Genomic DNA, 13,248 nt, shown 5'->3' with positions numbered 1-13,248 from the left:
TTATTTCTACAACTCTGATTTTTCTCCGACAGAGTGATTGGAACAGATACTTCTTTGTCACAAAAAACATTCATGAAGTTTGGTTCTTTTATGACTTTATTATGGGTTAACAGAAAAAGTGATCAAATCTGCTGGGTCAAAAATATACATACAGCAACACGAATTAGCAATTTCTTGTGAGTGATTATTGACTTGAACAATCATTGACTTGAACAAGTCAGGAAAGTCACTTGGAGCCATTTCAAAGCAGCTGCAGGTCCTAAGAGCAACAGTGCAAACAATTGTAAGTATAAAGTGCATGGCACTGTTTTGTCACTGCCACGATCAGGAAGAAAACGCAAGCTATCACCTGCTGCTGAGAGAAAATTGGTCAGGAGGGTGAAGATTCAACCGAGAATCACCAAAAAGCAGATCTGCCAAGAATTAGAAGCGCTGGAACACAGGTGTCAGTGTCCACAGTCAAGCGTGTTTTGCATCTCCATGGACTGAGAGGTTGCCATGCAAGAAGGAAACCCTTGCTCCAAAAGTGGCACCTTAAGGCTCGACTGAAGTTTGCTGCTGATCACAGGGACAAAGATAAGACCTTCTGGAGGAAAGTTCTGTGGTCAGACGAAACAAAAATCGAGCTGTTTGGCCACAATGCCCAGCAATATGTTTGGAGGACAAAAGGTAAGGCCTTTAACCCCAAGTACACCATGCCTACCGTCAAGCACGGTGGTGGTAGTATTATGCTGTGGGGCTGTTTTGCTGCCAATGGAACTGGTGCTTTACAGAGAGTAAATGGGATAATGAAGAAGGAGGATTACCTTCAAATTCTTCAAGATAACCTAACGTCATCAGCCCGAAGATTGGGTGTTGGGCGCAGTTGGGTGTTCAAACAGGACAATGACCCCAAACACACATCAAAAGTGCTAATGGAATGGCTGAATCAGGCTAGAATTAAGGTTTTCGAATGGCCTTCCCAAAGTCCTGACTTAAACTTGTGGACAATGCTGAAGAAACAAGTCCATGTCAGAAAGCCATCAAATTTAACTGAACTGCACCAATTCTGTCAAGAGGAGTGGTCAAAGATTCAACCAGAAGCTTGCCAGAAGCTTGTGGATGGCTACCAAAAGCGCCTAATTGAAGTGAAAATGGCCAAGGGACATGTTACCAAATATTAGCGCTGCTGTATATTTTTGACCCAGCAGATTTGATCACTTTTTTCTGTTCACCCATAATAAAGTCGTAAAAGAACCAAACTTCATGAATGATTTTTTGTGACAAAGAAGTATCTGTTCCAATCACTCTATCAGAGAAAAATCGGAGTTATAGAAATAACTGGAAACTCGAGAGAGCCATGACATTATGTTCTTCACAAGTGTATGTAAACATTTGACCACAACTGTAAAAGCGAATGTGCTGACTGATAATTTCAAACAATCCTATGCAGCGTCCATATGTGTTGATGTATTTATGCTGTATGTAATTTGTAACTAAGGGGCACCAGCCCCATACACAAGAATCACCTTTAAAGTTTCTTGTTTTCCCTTATGGTCAAGAACCCTAATGTTATTTTTTATGTGAAAGTTGAGTTTTGTATACCCCAGTGTGGACCTTCATGCACTCACTCATGTAGTCTCTCTATATACTGTATTCTTACCCAATGTTAGTTGAGTACAACGTGAATGCCAGTAATAACTGACGGTCTAGCCCATTGGTGGGGCCCTGTGTTTATGAATGTGTTTTTACAGCCAATGCTAACCTCTTTTGGATGTTAACCCCTATTGTCTGACTTTCTTTGATGTCAAAGCCTGGGATGACGCATTTTCCAGCCGTTTCCAGTCGGGGTAATCATCTCACATCTGAGTGCTCCCCTTTTGTTTTTTGGTCTGTAGTAGGCTACTGCTTTTTTTTGTCATTGGTCACAGTCTGTTTGGTCACAAGATCGTATCCAACTCAGTATTCACTTATGTTTTCAGCACTGTCATGCTTGTTAGCTGCTGTAAATGTCTGCTGTGTGAGACGACTTCACTTTAGGAATCAAATATAGTAAAACAGCATTGCGTAATTTGTAAATGGAGCATTTCTCAAGGAAGTACCAGCAGGGTTCACTTTAATACAAACACAATGATGCGTTATTCACTGGTTGCATTATTATTTTATTTTATTTAAAAATATGGGTAATGGATCCTTTTCAGTAAAACATCTTGAGGGGGAAAATCTGCTCGGAAGTAACAAAAAATCTATCTGCAATCTTTTCTGCACCATCTCGACACAAAAATAGAAATATAAACTCAAGTTATAAAACTGCATAAGAAGTGTTCAAGGTAAACTACCCATTTTGTAGACTTATACAGTGCCTTGCAAAAGTATTCGGCCCCCTTGAACCTTGCAACCTTTCGCCACATTTCAGGCTTCAAACATAAAGATATAAAATTTAAATTTTTTTGTCAAGAATCAACAACCAGTGGGACACAATCGTGAAGTGGAACAAAATTTATTGGATAATTTAAACTTTTTTAACAAATAAAAAACTGAAAAGTGGGGCGTGCAATATTATTCGGCCCCCATGCGTTAATACTTTGTAGCGCCACCTTTTGCTCCAATTACAGCTGCAAATCGCTTGGGGTATGTTTCTATCAGTTTTGCATATCGAGAGACTGACATTCTTGCCCATTCTTCCTTGCAAAACAGCTCGAGCTCAGTGAGGTTGGATGGAGAGTGTTTGTGAACAGCTGTCTTCAGCTCTTTCCACAGATTCTCGATTGGATTCAGGTCTGGACTTTGACTTGGCCATTCTAACACCTGGATACGTTTATTTTTGAACCATTCCATTGTAGATTTGGCTTTATGTTTTGGATCATTGTCCTGTTGGAAGATAAATCTCCGTCCCAGTCTCAGGTCTTGTGCAGATACCAACAGGTTTTCTTCCAGAATGTTCCTGTATTTGGCTGCATCCATCTTCCCGTCAATTTTAACCATCTTCCCTGTCCCTGCTGAAGAAAAGCAGGCCCAAACCATGATGCTGCCACCACCATGTTTGACAGTGGGGATGGTGTGTTCAGGGTGATGAGCTGTGTTGCTTTTACGCCAAACATATCGTTTTGCATTATGGCCAAAAAGTTCAATTTTGGTTTCATCTGACCAGAGCACCTTCTTCCACATGTTTGGTGTGTCTCCCAGGTGGCTTGTGGCAAACTTTAAACGAGACTTTTTATGGATATCTTTGAGAAATGGCTTTCTTCATGCCACTCTTCCATAAAGGCCAGATTTGTGCAGTGTACGACTGATTGTTGTCCTATGGACAGACTCTCCCACCTCAGCTGTAGATCTCTGCAGTTCATCCAGAGTGATCATGGACCTCTTGGCTGCATCTCCGATCAGTTTTCTCCTTGTTTGAGAAGAAAGTTTGGAAGGACGGCCGGGTCTTGGTAGATTTGCAGTGGTCTGATGCTCCTTCCATTTCAATATGATGGCTTGCACAGTGCTCCTTGAGATGTTTAAAGCTTGGGAAATCTTTTTGTATCCAAATCCGGCTTTAAACTTCTCCACAACAGTATCTCGGACCTGCCTGGTGTGTTCCTTGGTTTTCATAATGCTCTCTGCACTTTAAACAGAACCCTGAGACTATCACAGAGCAGGTGCATTTATACGGAGACTTGATTACACACAGGTGGATTCTATTTATCATCATCGGTCATTTAGGACAACATTGGATCATTCAAAGATCCTCACTGAACTTCTGGAGTGAGTTTGCTGCACTGAAAGTTAAGGGGCCGAATAATATTGCACGCCCCACTTTTCAGTTTTTTATTTGTTAAAAAAGTTTAAATTATCCAATAAATGTTGTTCCACTTCACGATTGTGTCCCACTTGTTGTTGATTCTTGACAAAAAAATTAAATTTCATATCTTTATGTTTGAAGCCTGAAATGTGGCGAAAGGTTGCGAGATTCAAGGGGGCCGAATACTTTTGCAAGGCACTGTATAAAGTGTTATAATGATCTGGTCTACCATTAAAAATGTGAAAACTTGTGTTTTAACTCTTGCTTTAAACATCACCGATTTTTTTTTTCTATTTACCTTGCATCAAATGAACACAATTGTACATTTTCGATAAGATTCATTTAACATATTTGTTGCTTTGTCGACTGGCAATGAGGTTTACAGAATGGTTGTTTCCTTTTTAACCAGCAGGTGGTGCATTTTAACATGTCATTCTCTCGAGACCTTCCCTGCTTTCTGCCTATAAAGTCCTTAAAAGTGAATGTCATCCTGAGTTGTACAAAGTACATCTTGGCTCTGGTAACCCGTCTGACATTAATGTGTAATGACTTCCAGAATTTTGTAGTTCTTCGCTGACTTCTTGGTTGCCTCGTATTATAGCATGATAAATTTTTAATGCAAATGTATTTTTCATATAGGGCCTACTGTATACATTTTTGAAGCTCAGGGCATGAGGTAGTGCAGTGCACCAGTCTGTTGTCCTTTTTGGGTGTTTCTCCCTGTGAAAATTACCATAAGCACATGTTAGTGTCTATGTTATTGTGATTGAGTAGGTAACCCAAGGGCGTACGTATGTATTGGGACAGTAGGGACATTACACTTCCAACGTTTCAGGATGCTCAAATTGTACCCACCAACTTTTAAGCAACCTTATTTGCATTATATAATGATTTCAGTTAGATGGGTAATTTAGATTGTCTTCCCATATGTTGTCAGGATAGAATTGACCTTACCATTATTAAGTGAATTTCAGTACTTTCATTATGTTCAGATTTACCTAAAATCCTTTTCACATGCTAAATGTGCCAGTCCATTTTTTCCCCCTCAAACGCACATTGGATTGGCTGATGACTTGACCCCCAAACACCCACGCATTCACAGCCCGACAGCAATACAACATGCCGCCTTTTTCGCCCCCTTCAAAGATGAGGGATATTAGATTTTTTTGTTTGTTTGTTTCCGCCAGCAGCAGCCAGTGTAAATAATGTAAAGACATGTCAATGATGTGGAGGTGGGGAACACACCACTAATTTTGCTTCTAAAAGTCTGACCTGCATCAGAGTTGGCATAACATTAATCTGTGCGAATTTCTCAAACTCAAAGAGGAAGCTGCTTTGAGAGAAATATCCTTCTGTATGTTTTCTACTGTTAACATTAAACCTAGCGAACCAAGGTTAACCCCCTTCTCCCCAGTTTTCATTTTCATTTTATTTATGTGGTCTTAAAGCAGCCCAAAGGAGCTTTCTTTTTTTGTTGAGTTTGCCTGTGCTTGTGGACGTGACAGTAGTGTTTTATCCGAAGGAAGGGTCCATTTTTATTTTTGTTATGCCCTGAAGGTTTTAAGTATTAAAGTATTAGGACAAGTGTTTATTTTTTTGCATTCCTGGATAGTTAAGAGATGATTAACAAGTTTATTTCTTGTGTATGTTAATATAATTTGTGTTCAAATATTGCAATTTAATTTTGCTAATAAAATCCAGACATTTATTCTGGAAGTTTTCAAAATGTTTCTTTTTCAGTTTTTGAAAACCAAGGTTTGAATCGAACGGTGTATCACCTGAACCAATCCATATGCACTGCACAAACCCACCTCCTTAAAACTAAAACTAAACTAAAACGCACGAAAACGGTATTTGTTCATAGATAAACCGCACTGGACTATAAGCCTCAGCTATCCACACTGTATTATGGGATATTTACACCAAAAGATATCAAGCAGGAACACTTTATTTGAAAGGGCATCATTAGACTGCCATAAGACCAAATGAACCACCATTGCTTCAAGAAGCATCCAACATGCCTCCTAGCATGCATTGCAGTGCTACAGATTTAAAATAATCAAAATTCATGTTCTGTGCTAATTATTTATTCAGTTACTGTTGTAGTTGTTTCATTAATTGCTAGTTATGGAATTTGGTAACACTTTATCTGACAGTTGCGCCATCAGACTGTCATAAAACCATCATAATTATGACATGACACTGCCATGAGCATTAATGAATGCTTATGACAGATGTCATTTTGTGTCATCCGGCAAATTATCTCCCTTTTGAATGGATGTAAAAGATCCGAGCTGGACATAAATGGAGTTAGTGTCATAATTTGCCGGATGACACTTAATAACATCTGTCATAAGCATTCATTGATGCCGATGATAATGTCATGTCATAATTTTGACTGTCTTATGGCAGTCTTATGATGCCGCTGTCAAATAAAGTGTTACCTACTAACCCAAATAAATCAACAAATAAGCCGCACTGGACTATAAGCCGCAGGATTCAAATGAGGGGGGAAAAGTAGCGGCTTATAGTCCGAAAATTACGGTAAGTTGTACTAATAAGCTTATTTTCAGCTTGTTATTTTTCATAACTTAAGCAAAAAGTGTGTAGATATATATTTTTTAATATTTCCTAATTCAACAATAGATATTGTTCAAAACATTATTTGAAAGCATGTTTTTCTTGATTTTGGTGAAAAATGACCAACTTTTAGATGTAGGGGCTTAACAAAAAGAAATGGTAATATTAAAATAAGTTGAAGAATCTGACGCATTAATCTATTAACAAGCCTTTAACAATCAAAACAAGATGGAGAAAATTATTAGACTACATTTAAGAAAAAATATCAGCTTAAAATGTTATAAATCTGCAGAGTGAAAGTTAGCATAAATCAATACAGATTTATTTTTTTCAGATTCATTTAGCCTATCAATGAATTAGGTTCATATTGGTGAAAAATGCACCCCTGACCCCAGTTCACCCAATCTGTTTGGTCTTAATATCCCATCCCCAGCAAAAAGTGTACGTGCAGGTTATGCTATTCTATCGTCCCTACCAAAATTGAGACCAAACCTATGCCCTTGAGGTAACCCCACTTTATTTGAAATCAAGCTGTATTGAAAAATGTTGAAAAGTTACTCCCCTCTCTGTTGCACTTGCATCAAAAAGGAATGTGGTGGATGAATGAAAAGACTGCTCACATAACATTCAAAAACCATTACATAACCAAGTTAGCTGTATTGTGTTAACAAGACAAATGACACTCTGATTGCATGGCACTTTCCAAAGTGTAAGGCATGCTGATGAAAATAATATGCTTTTGAGGAAGCGACATAACGGCTACTAGAGGATATTTTCCGAGTATTTTGACTGTAAATCAAGGCTGCACAGGAAGGCACACATTTCTGTGATCAAGTACATCAACTTTTAATTCTTTTAAGTGAGCAATCTGTAAAATTTAAGTGGTTACATCCTCTGCAGTGTGCATCTCCATGAGAGATGACTGATAATTTCTCTTTTCAAAAGAACCATCCATGTGCGCCCTCTATAATGGAATATGTTTCATAATTTCAAATGAGATGAAATGTGTCAATTGAAAGCCAAGTGAGTACACGAAGTGTTTGTATATTTTTAGATCATCCAAGCTAAAGTGAACTTGCTGCTCTGAAATATTTTCCAACATCTGCCGCCCATCAGGATGTCTGCTTTCTGAGCCACTGCTGCATTCCTGCGCCACTCCCAGTACCTGAATTGGGGTAAAAAAAAAAAAAAAAGGAAGCCTACCCTATCGTTACTCTAGTTCAGATCACGGTGTAGGTATTTAGCACCAGGTGCAAGCCTTCAGTATCAGACTTTTTTTTTTTCTTCTACTGAGTCATAAAAGTAGCAGACATCAGCAGCATGAGTTCAGGTTCACAATGAAGGTGCTGATGCTTAAGTGGCAGTAGCAGCAAACTGTTACAGTAGTTCTACAAAATCTTCATTTAACAATATGCAACGTATTACCCTTTTCATACCAAAATATTTTTGGGGCACTTGTTGAAACAGAGAAGGAAGAATGGGAATGAAATAGATCAGTTTGATGCATGATTTCATTAAAAAGGAATCTACAACCATAAAATTAACAGGTGTTAAAGTGTCTATTTCCAGGAGAATTTAAGACTTGGGATAATCTTGTAGTCATTTCAACTCATGGACCTGATCTTTTTCTTTCCGGCTTATAGCAAAGTGTGTTAGCCAGATAAAAATATATAAATAATTTCTTCAAATAACAGTTCAAAGCATAGTCAGCAGAGGTGGCATTATAAAAGAGATCAGTCTTGCGCGCTGCTGGACAATTTGCTAAATCTGCAGATTGTTCTAACATCAGGACATTCTGTTGTTGCCCTGTGATTTTCTGTTTGAACACAGCACAGTCAGACAGTGTCATATTTCATAAATAAATTTTTATTTGTAGCATATAAAATTAAATCATTTTACAATTTATTCCAGTATGACTTATAATATCCAAATAAAGTAGCTACATTTTCTTAGATAAATAATATTAACAACACTAAAAACATTCATTCATTCGTTGACATGCTTCGCTTTGTCTTTTTTCATGAAGGAAGTTCACTAGCTGCCACATAACATGAACTATAATGCCCACGTCAGCAAGTCATGAAACCACACACTTGATAAACAAGTAGAGGTTACAATGTGGGATGGAATGCTAATCGATGTTACGTGTGTGCATATGTACTTACATAGGCACACACAAGTCTACAGTCTTGGCCATATCCGATGTTAAAGATCAAAATATACATAGTGAATTGATATCAGTAAATAACATAAATGTACAAATGTTAATTACATCTTGCTCCGTAACGAAGCCAGCATTGATGCTCCCTTAATATGAAGCAATTCTTAGTAAAGAGTGCTGATATAGTCACAGCAAACAGTGCACTTGAAAGAGTCCTCCTCATGTAAGCCCACAATTCCTTAGGAATCTAGTTACAACAAGAAGCTGGTAGTTTTTGGGTGGCTTATTTACACCCATGCACTCATCTGGACTGCCAATGGCTGCCACTCTTGCATGGGATTAAGGAAAGCCTTCACCAATTAGTCTCTAAACTTGTGGATATCATTGGAGAGACGGTAGAAAGGGTAGGAGGCTTCGTTCGCGTGGGGACAGTTGTAGGTGCACTTGCAGGACTCGATCATCATGATGTTCTTGTTGAAGGTCTCGCCATCCTCGCAGCGGAACTTGACCCGGATGGTTCTGGTGTCGTGAGGGCTGCAGCAGCGACCATCCACGCAGGCGCCACAGTACTTGGGTCTGTACTTCTTCAAGCTGGAGCAGCCAGCATAAGTGAACTTCACTGGTTGACTGGACTTTTTGGTTCTGCTGCATTTCTTTCCTTTCTGCAAATGAATGAATACAATGGGGCGTAAACCAGGTATTCAAGACTAAAAATGATGATGTGCTTAGATAATATTGTGCTTTGAGGGATGAACCTACCTTGAGACTGGAGTAAGGTGACTGGGTGCATGGTCGCACTTCACAGATTCGAGTCTCTTTAACCAGCTTGCACTCTTCATTGTTGTTGGTGACTCTGGTGGAGATGCCTGTTCCACAGCTCTTGGAGCACTGAGACCACGGTGTGGTTTGGATGATGCACTTTTGGTTACTGAACATTTGAATTTCAGCTTGTGGTCTGTAGGCTGTTGTGAAAGGAAAAAATGTCAAATTAGCAAACTTATATTTTAAGGAAAGTCATGTAAATTTATAGTCAAAAGTTGTTTTCTTACCAGCTAGTGACTTGAGTCCTCCTTTGACAATGGCAATTAGCTCATTTTTCTTGGTGAGGTCTCTTTCGAGTTCATCTGGCGTCTTCTCTTTGCCAAAGATCTTCTCCAAAATGTCAGTGCCCTTGCCATCATCACACACCCATTCTTCGCAGCACTGGCCAGCTACCTTGACCAGTCTCGGGTTGGCACAGCCCAGATTGGGCAAGGAGAGCTCCTGAGGGCACAGTGGGACACATCCCACAGCACCATCGATGCATGTGCACTGATGTTTACAGTTAGGCTGGAAGCTTTCTCCGTTCTGGTAGATCCTACTGTTGTACTCGCAAGGTCTGCCCTCTGACTTGGCTGCAGGAGGGAGAGGGGAAAAAATAAGAATACCATTATTCCATGCTCTTCTCTCAGATAAGGATCACCTAGCCTGTCTAGAAAGCTTTTACATTGTGCTTTGAGGTTTACTTTATCTGCATTCCAAGTGTACAAATCCCAAGGCCAAATTAGTTCTAAATCTGATTTGAAGAAGAGACCAAGCATACACGTGCTTTCTACATACCTCGGCAGATGCCACGAGTTGTAGCAGCAGCAAAGGTGGCCCCGAAGTTACACTCCAGCCCTTTGGTGTGGTCGCAGGGCTCGGTGAGACTGCAGTCCTCATTCAGCTGCCTGGCACAAACTTTGCAACAACCGCAACCGTCCAGAACCACGCTGACACCAGGCGCACACCTAGGTATCTCCACTGGACACTCACACACAGATGGGCAAGAGGAGAAAGCCTGTACAAATAAAAGTAAAACCACTTAGCACTGGAACACAGATTTCCTCTTGAAAAACATGTTTGTTAAGATGAATAACTTACCACGTTGATGCTCCCCAAAAAGGTAACGACAACAAAAATCATCATCATCTTGGTTGAGTTTCTTAGAAACAGCTATCCTGGTCCCAGAATTAGAAAAGTTGACAATTGTGTCTTGTTAGATGGGTAGTATTCCCTCTTGCTGTCTTGACTGCTGTTCTTTGGAGATCCAAGCTGGGCTTAGTGAAGCTCTCAGTAAAGTCTGCTGAGGTCCAGCACACTCCTCACTTATATACTCTACTGGGAAGCTGACGTCGTTCCGGGCTGCCTGCTGAACTGTTCCCAAACTATGCCAGGAATGTCTCTCTGCCTTTTTCCATCCAAGACATAAGCTCCGCCCCGTCTAAACCGTGCTTTTTTTTTTCTTCACTCACTCCGAAATGGATTTTTTCCCCCAATGGTGCCCATTGGAACACACTTTTCACTCTCAAATACCCCTTCTGGTTTATCGTAACCTGATTACTATTTCTGTCAATCAAAAGTACCAAACTGTCTTGGGGAAAAAAAGCAATTTTTTTCATTTAGTGAAAGTTTCTTGTCATGTTTTTGTGTATTTACCAGTTTATAAGTGTTGTTTATTACACAACTGAGGATGTACAAAAATCATACTGTAGATCTGGTAAGATTTGTTTGATAACTAATTGCCTGCCATTGACAAAGACAAGATATTCAATTCATTGATAGTGGTAGGACTGGCAGTGAATGCTCATGTTTCAGTGCCACTGACAGCACTAGACGTCCAATCCATTTTGATTGGGAGGTGTAGGTGCCAGCCCACCCAGTCAAGATGGATTGGACGTCTAGCCCCGTCAATGGCATTCAATGAGTCAAATGTGCATTTAGAACGTGTTACTGTGGAAACTGTTTACAAAAGCAGTAGATTTTTCACATGAGAATATGAAGGTGTGGGCTCCAATACGTTTAACAGAGTCTATTTCTGTCTCTCCGGTGCCTTTATTCAGCAGAGTTAAGCGCTTCCAGATGCGCGCCTCAACGCAGACGTAACTATATTGCCATATTTGGTATGGCAGTAGCCTACATTATTAACATATCCCCCCCTTCTTTTGGCAAGGAGACCACAAAACATTCCTGACTGCTTAAAGGCTTGTTAAATATGTTCTTCGCGTAGGGAAATTCCTCTGCATTCATTGCTCGGGGCAGTTTTAACTTTTCACGCCATCTGTCTATCATGTTTCCGAGGGGAGAAAAAGTAGGTCCCGTTAAAGATAAAAAGCTTCGACTTTCAAAAACAAATGGAGTAGCGTTAATGGGAAGAGGAACTCACTTTGTTTGGGTTTAGATCATTGTGTTTATGTTACAAACTATTAAACCTGATGAAAAAAAACACGGGAATAACGCGCGAGTCGTTCCATTGCAATATAACTGTCGTATATTTTCAAGTAGGTATTATAGTTTATTTAAGGATCTTAGAACACAACACGACTGAAGAACCTCTGGTGAGTTTTTATTTTATTTTATTTTTTGTCATCTATCTAATGATGCATAACTAATTATTCGTCTACTGCGAGCGCACATACAAGTTAGTTGGACACATCAACCATCAAATGTCGTTGTAAGGCGCACGTCTCCTTCCAGACACTAGATGGGGACATTTAAAAGGATGGACGCTGTTGTTTTCACATTATATCCGGCACCTTTGGCATGTGATATTGTATATTTTTATATTGAGTTCCAAAAAAGCTATGGTATGCGCGTGTTTAGACTGGGGGCGTGTCTGTGAGTTTGTGTGAAGTGGAGCCCATTCGGAGCGGGGGTGTGACCGTGTTAGCACATGGTCTTGGTTTCTGCGTGCAGTGCTCAACACAGATGTATGCTCCCTTTGAAAAGTGGGTTTGGTGAAATCGGTTAATAGAGGGAGAAGATTGTGAAAGACGGCAAGCTTGAACGATTAGATCAGACATGTCCAAAGTCCGGCCCGGGGGCCAAATGCGGCCCGTGGTCAAATTTCATCCGGCCCCCCAGCCTCTATCATAAAATCAATATCATCTGGCCCGTACACAGACTTAAAGCAGTAATGTGAAGTAATTTCTTCACATGCCAAATAGGGTCACAAGTAAAGTAATTAAACATTGTCCAACAAATAAAGCATGAAAGAATAATTTATATGTTGTATATTTGACAAAATAATCGCGTTTCCGAAGTTCGAGCCTGAAAGGGGACGAACCAGGAAGTGATACGTCACACCGGGAACGCGATGGCACCTCCATACATACGGCCGCCACACAAAGCCCTTCAAACAATGATTCAAACAGCGATATAAGCGATAGATCAAGCGCAATGGAGGAGATCCAAGTTTTTAAAGAGTTGGAGGAAGAAGAGGAGATTGGAATTTCATGTTATTAGCCAGACGCTAATCATGATGCAAACAATGTGCCTAGACTTCATGACATGGAATGGATACAAGACCAGTGTTGTTAATCTTACTGAAAAAAAGTAATTAATTATAGTTACAAATTACTTCTCCCAAAAAGTAATTGCGTTAGTAACTCAATTACCTGAATGTAAGAGTAATTAGTTACTTGGCAAAGTAATTGGTGATAATTACTTTTTTTTTTTTCCCTCCAAAAAAAAAAAAAAACATTGGCCACACTATGTGAAGTTTTTTGTGAAGGTTTTTGGTACAATTGGCCCGAGCCCAATTCTTTACCCTAATTTACCCTTTACCCTGAATCAGCTGTTAAAAGTTGTTAAAATTGCTCCCATTATTGCATTAGTTCCCTTCTCTCTACTTTCGACATATGAAAGTTTTAAAACTGTTTCATCATTTAAAGATAGATTCAAGTCAAGATTTTGCCGATTTAGAAGTATTTTAGATAAAAAG

The 13,248-nt window shown here is 39.6% G+C and overlaps 2 protein-coding genes across 2 annotated transcripts in view; one reads left to right on the top strand and one right to left on the bottom strand.

The window, feature by feature from the left end:
• Positions 1 to 8,191: 8,191 nt before the first annotated feature.
• ccn1 (cellular communication network factor 1) lies at positions 8,192 to 10,604 on the bottom strand. The gene is made up of 5 exons (XM_057841466.1): positions 10,410 to 10,604; positions 10,107 to 10,326; positions 9,557 to 9,901; positions 9,267 to 9,469; positions 8,192 to 9,169 (listed from the first exon to the last, which is right to left on the bottom strand). Exons 1-5 carry the CDS (start codon positions 10,455 to 10,457, stop codon positions 8,867 to 8,869), a joined length of 1,119 nt encoding a protein of 372 aa, XP_057697449.1. The 5' UTR covers positions 10,458 to 10,604; the 3' UTR covers positions 8,192 to 8,866.
• Positions 10,605 to 11,574: 970 nt separating this feature from the next.
• ddah1 (dimethylarginine dimethylaminohydrolase 1) overlaps positions 11,575 to 13,248 on the top strand; it is a 142,550-nt gene continuing 140,876 nt past the window's right edge. The window contains exon 1 of the mRNA XM_057841052.1: positions 11,575 to 11,863. The gene's annotated coding sequence lies outside the window, so the exon portion shown is untranslated. The remainder of the gene's footprint in view (positions 11,864 to 13,248) is intronic.

The sequence above is a fragment of the Corythoichthys intestinalis genome, chromosome 7, assembly GCF_030265065.1.
Source record: "Corythoichthys intestinalis isolate RoL2023-P3 chromosome 7, ASM3026506v1, whole genome shotgun sequence".
Classification (NCBI taxonomy): Eukaryota; Metazoa; Chordata; class Actinopteri; order Syngnathiformes; family Syngnathidae; genus Corythoichthys; species Corythoichthys intestinalis.
The sequence above is the reverse complement of the archived record's forward strand: the minus strand, read 5'-3'. Positions and strand labels throughout refer to the sequence as shown.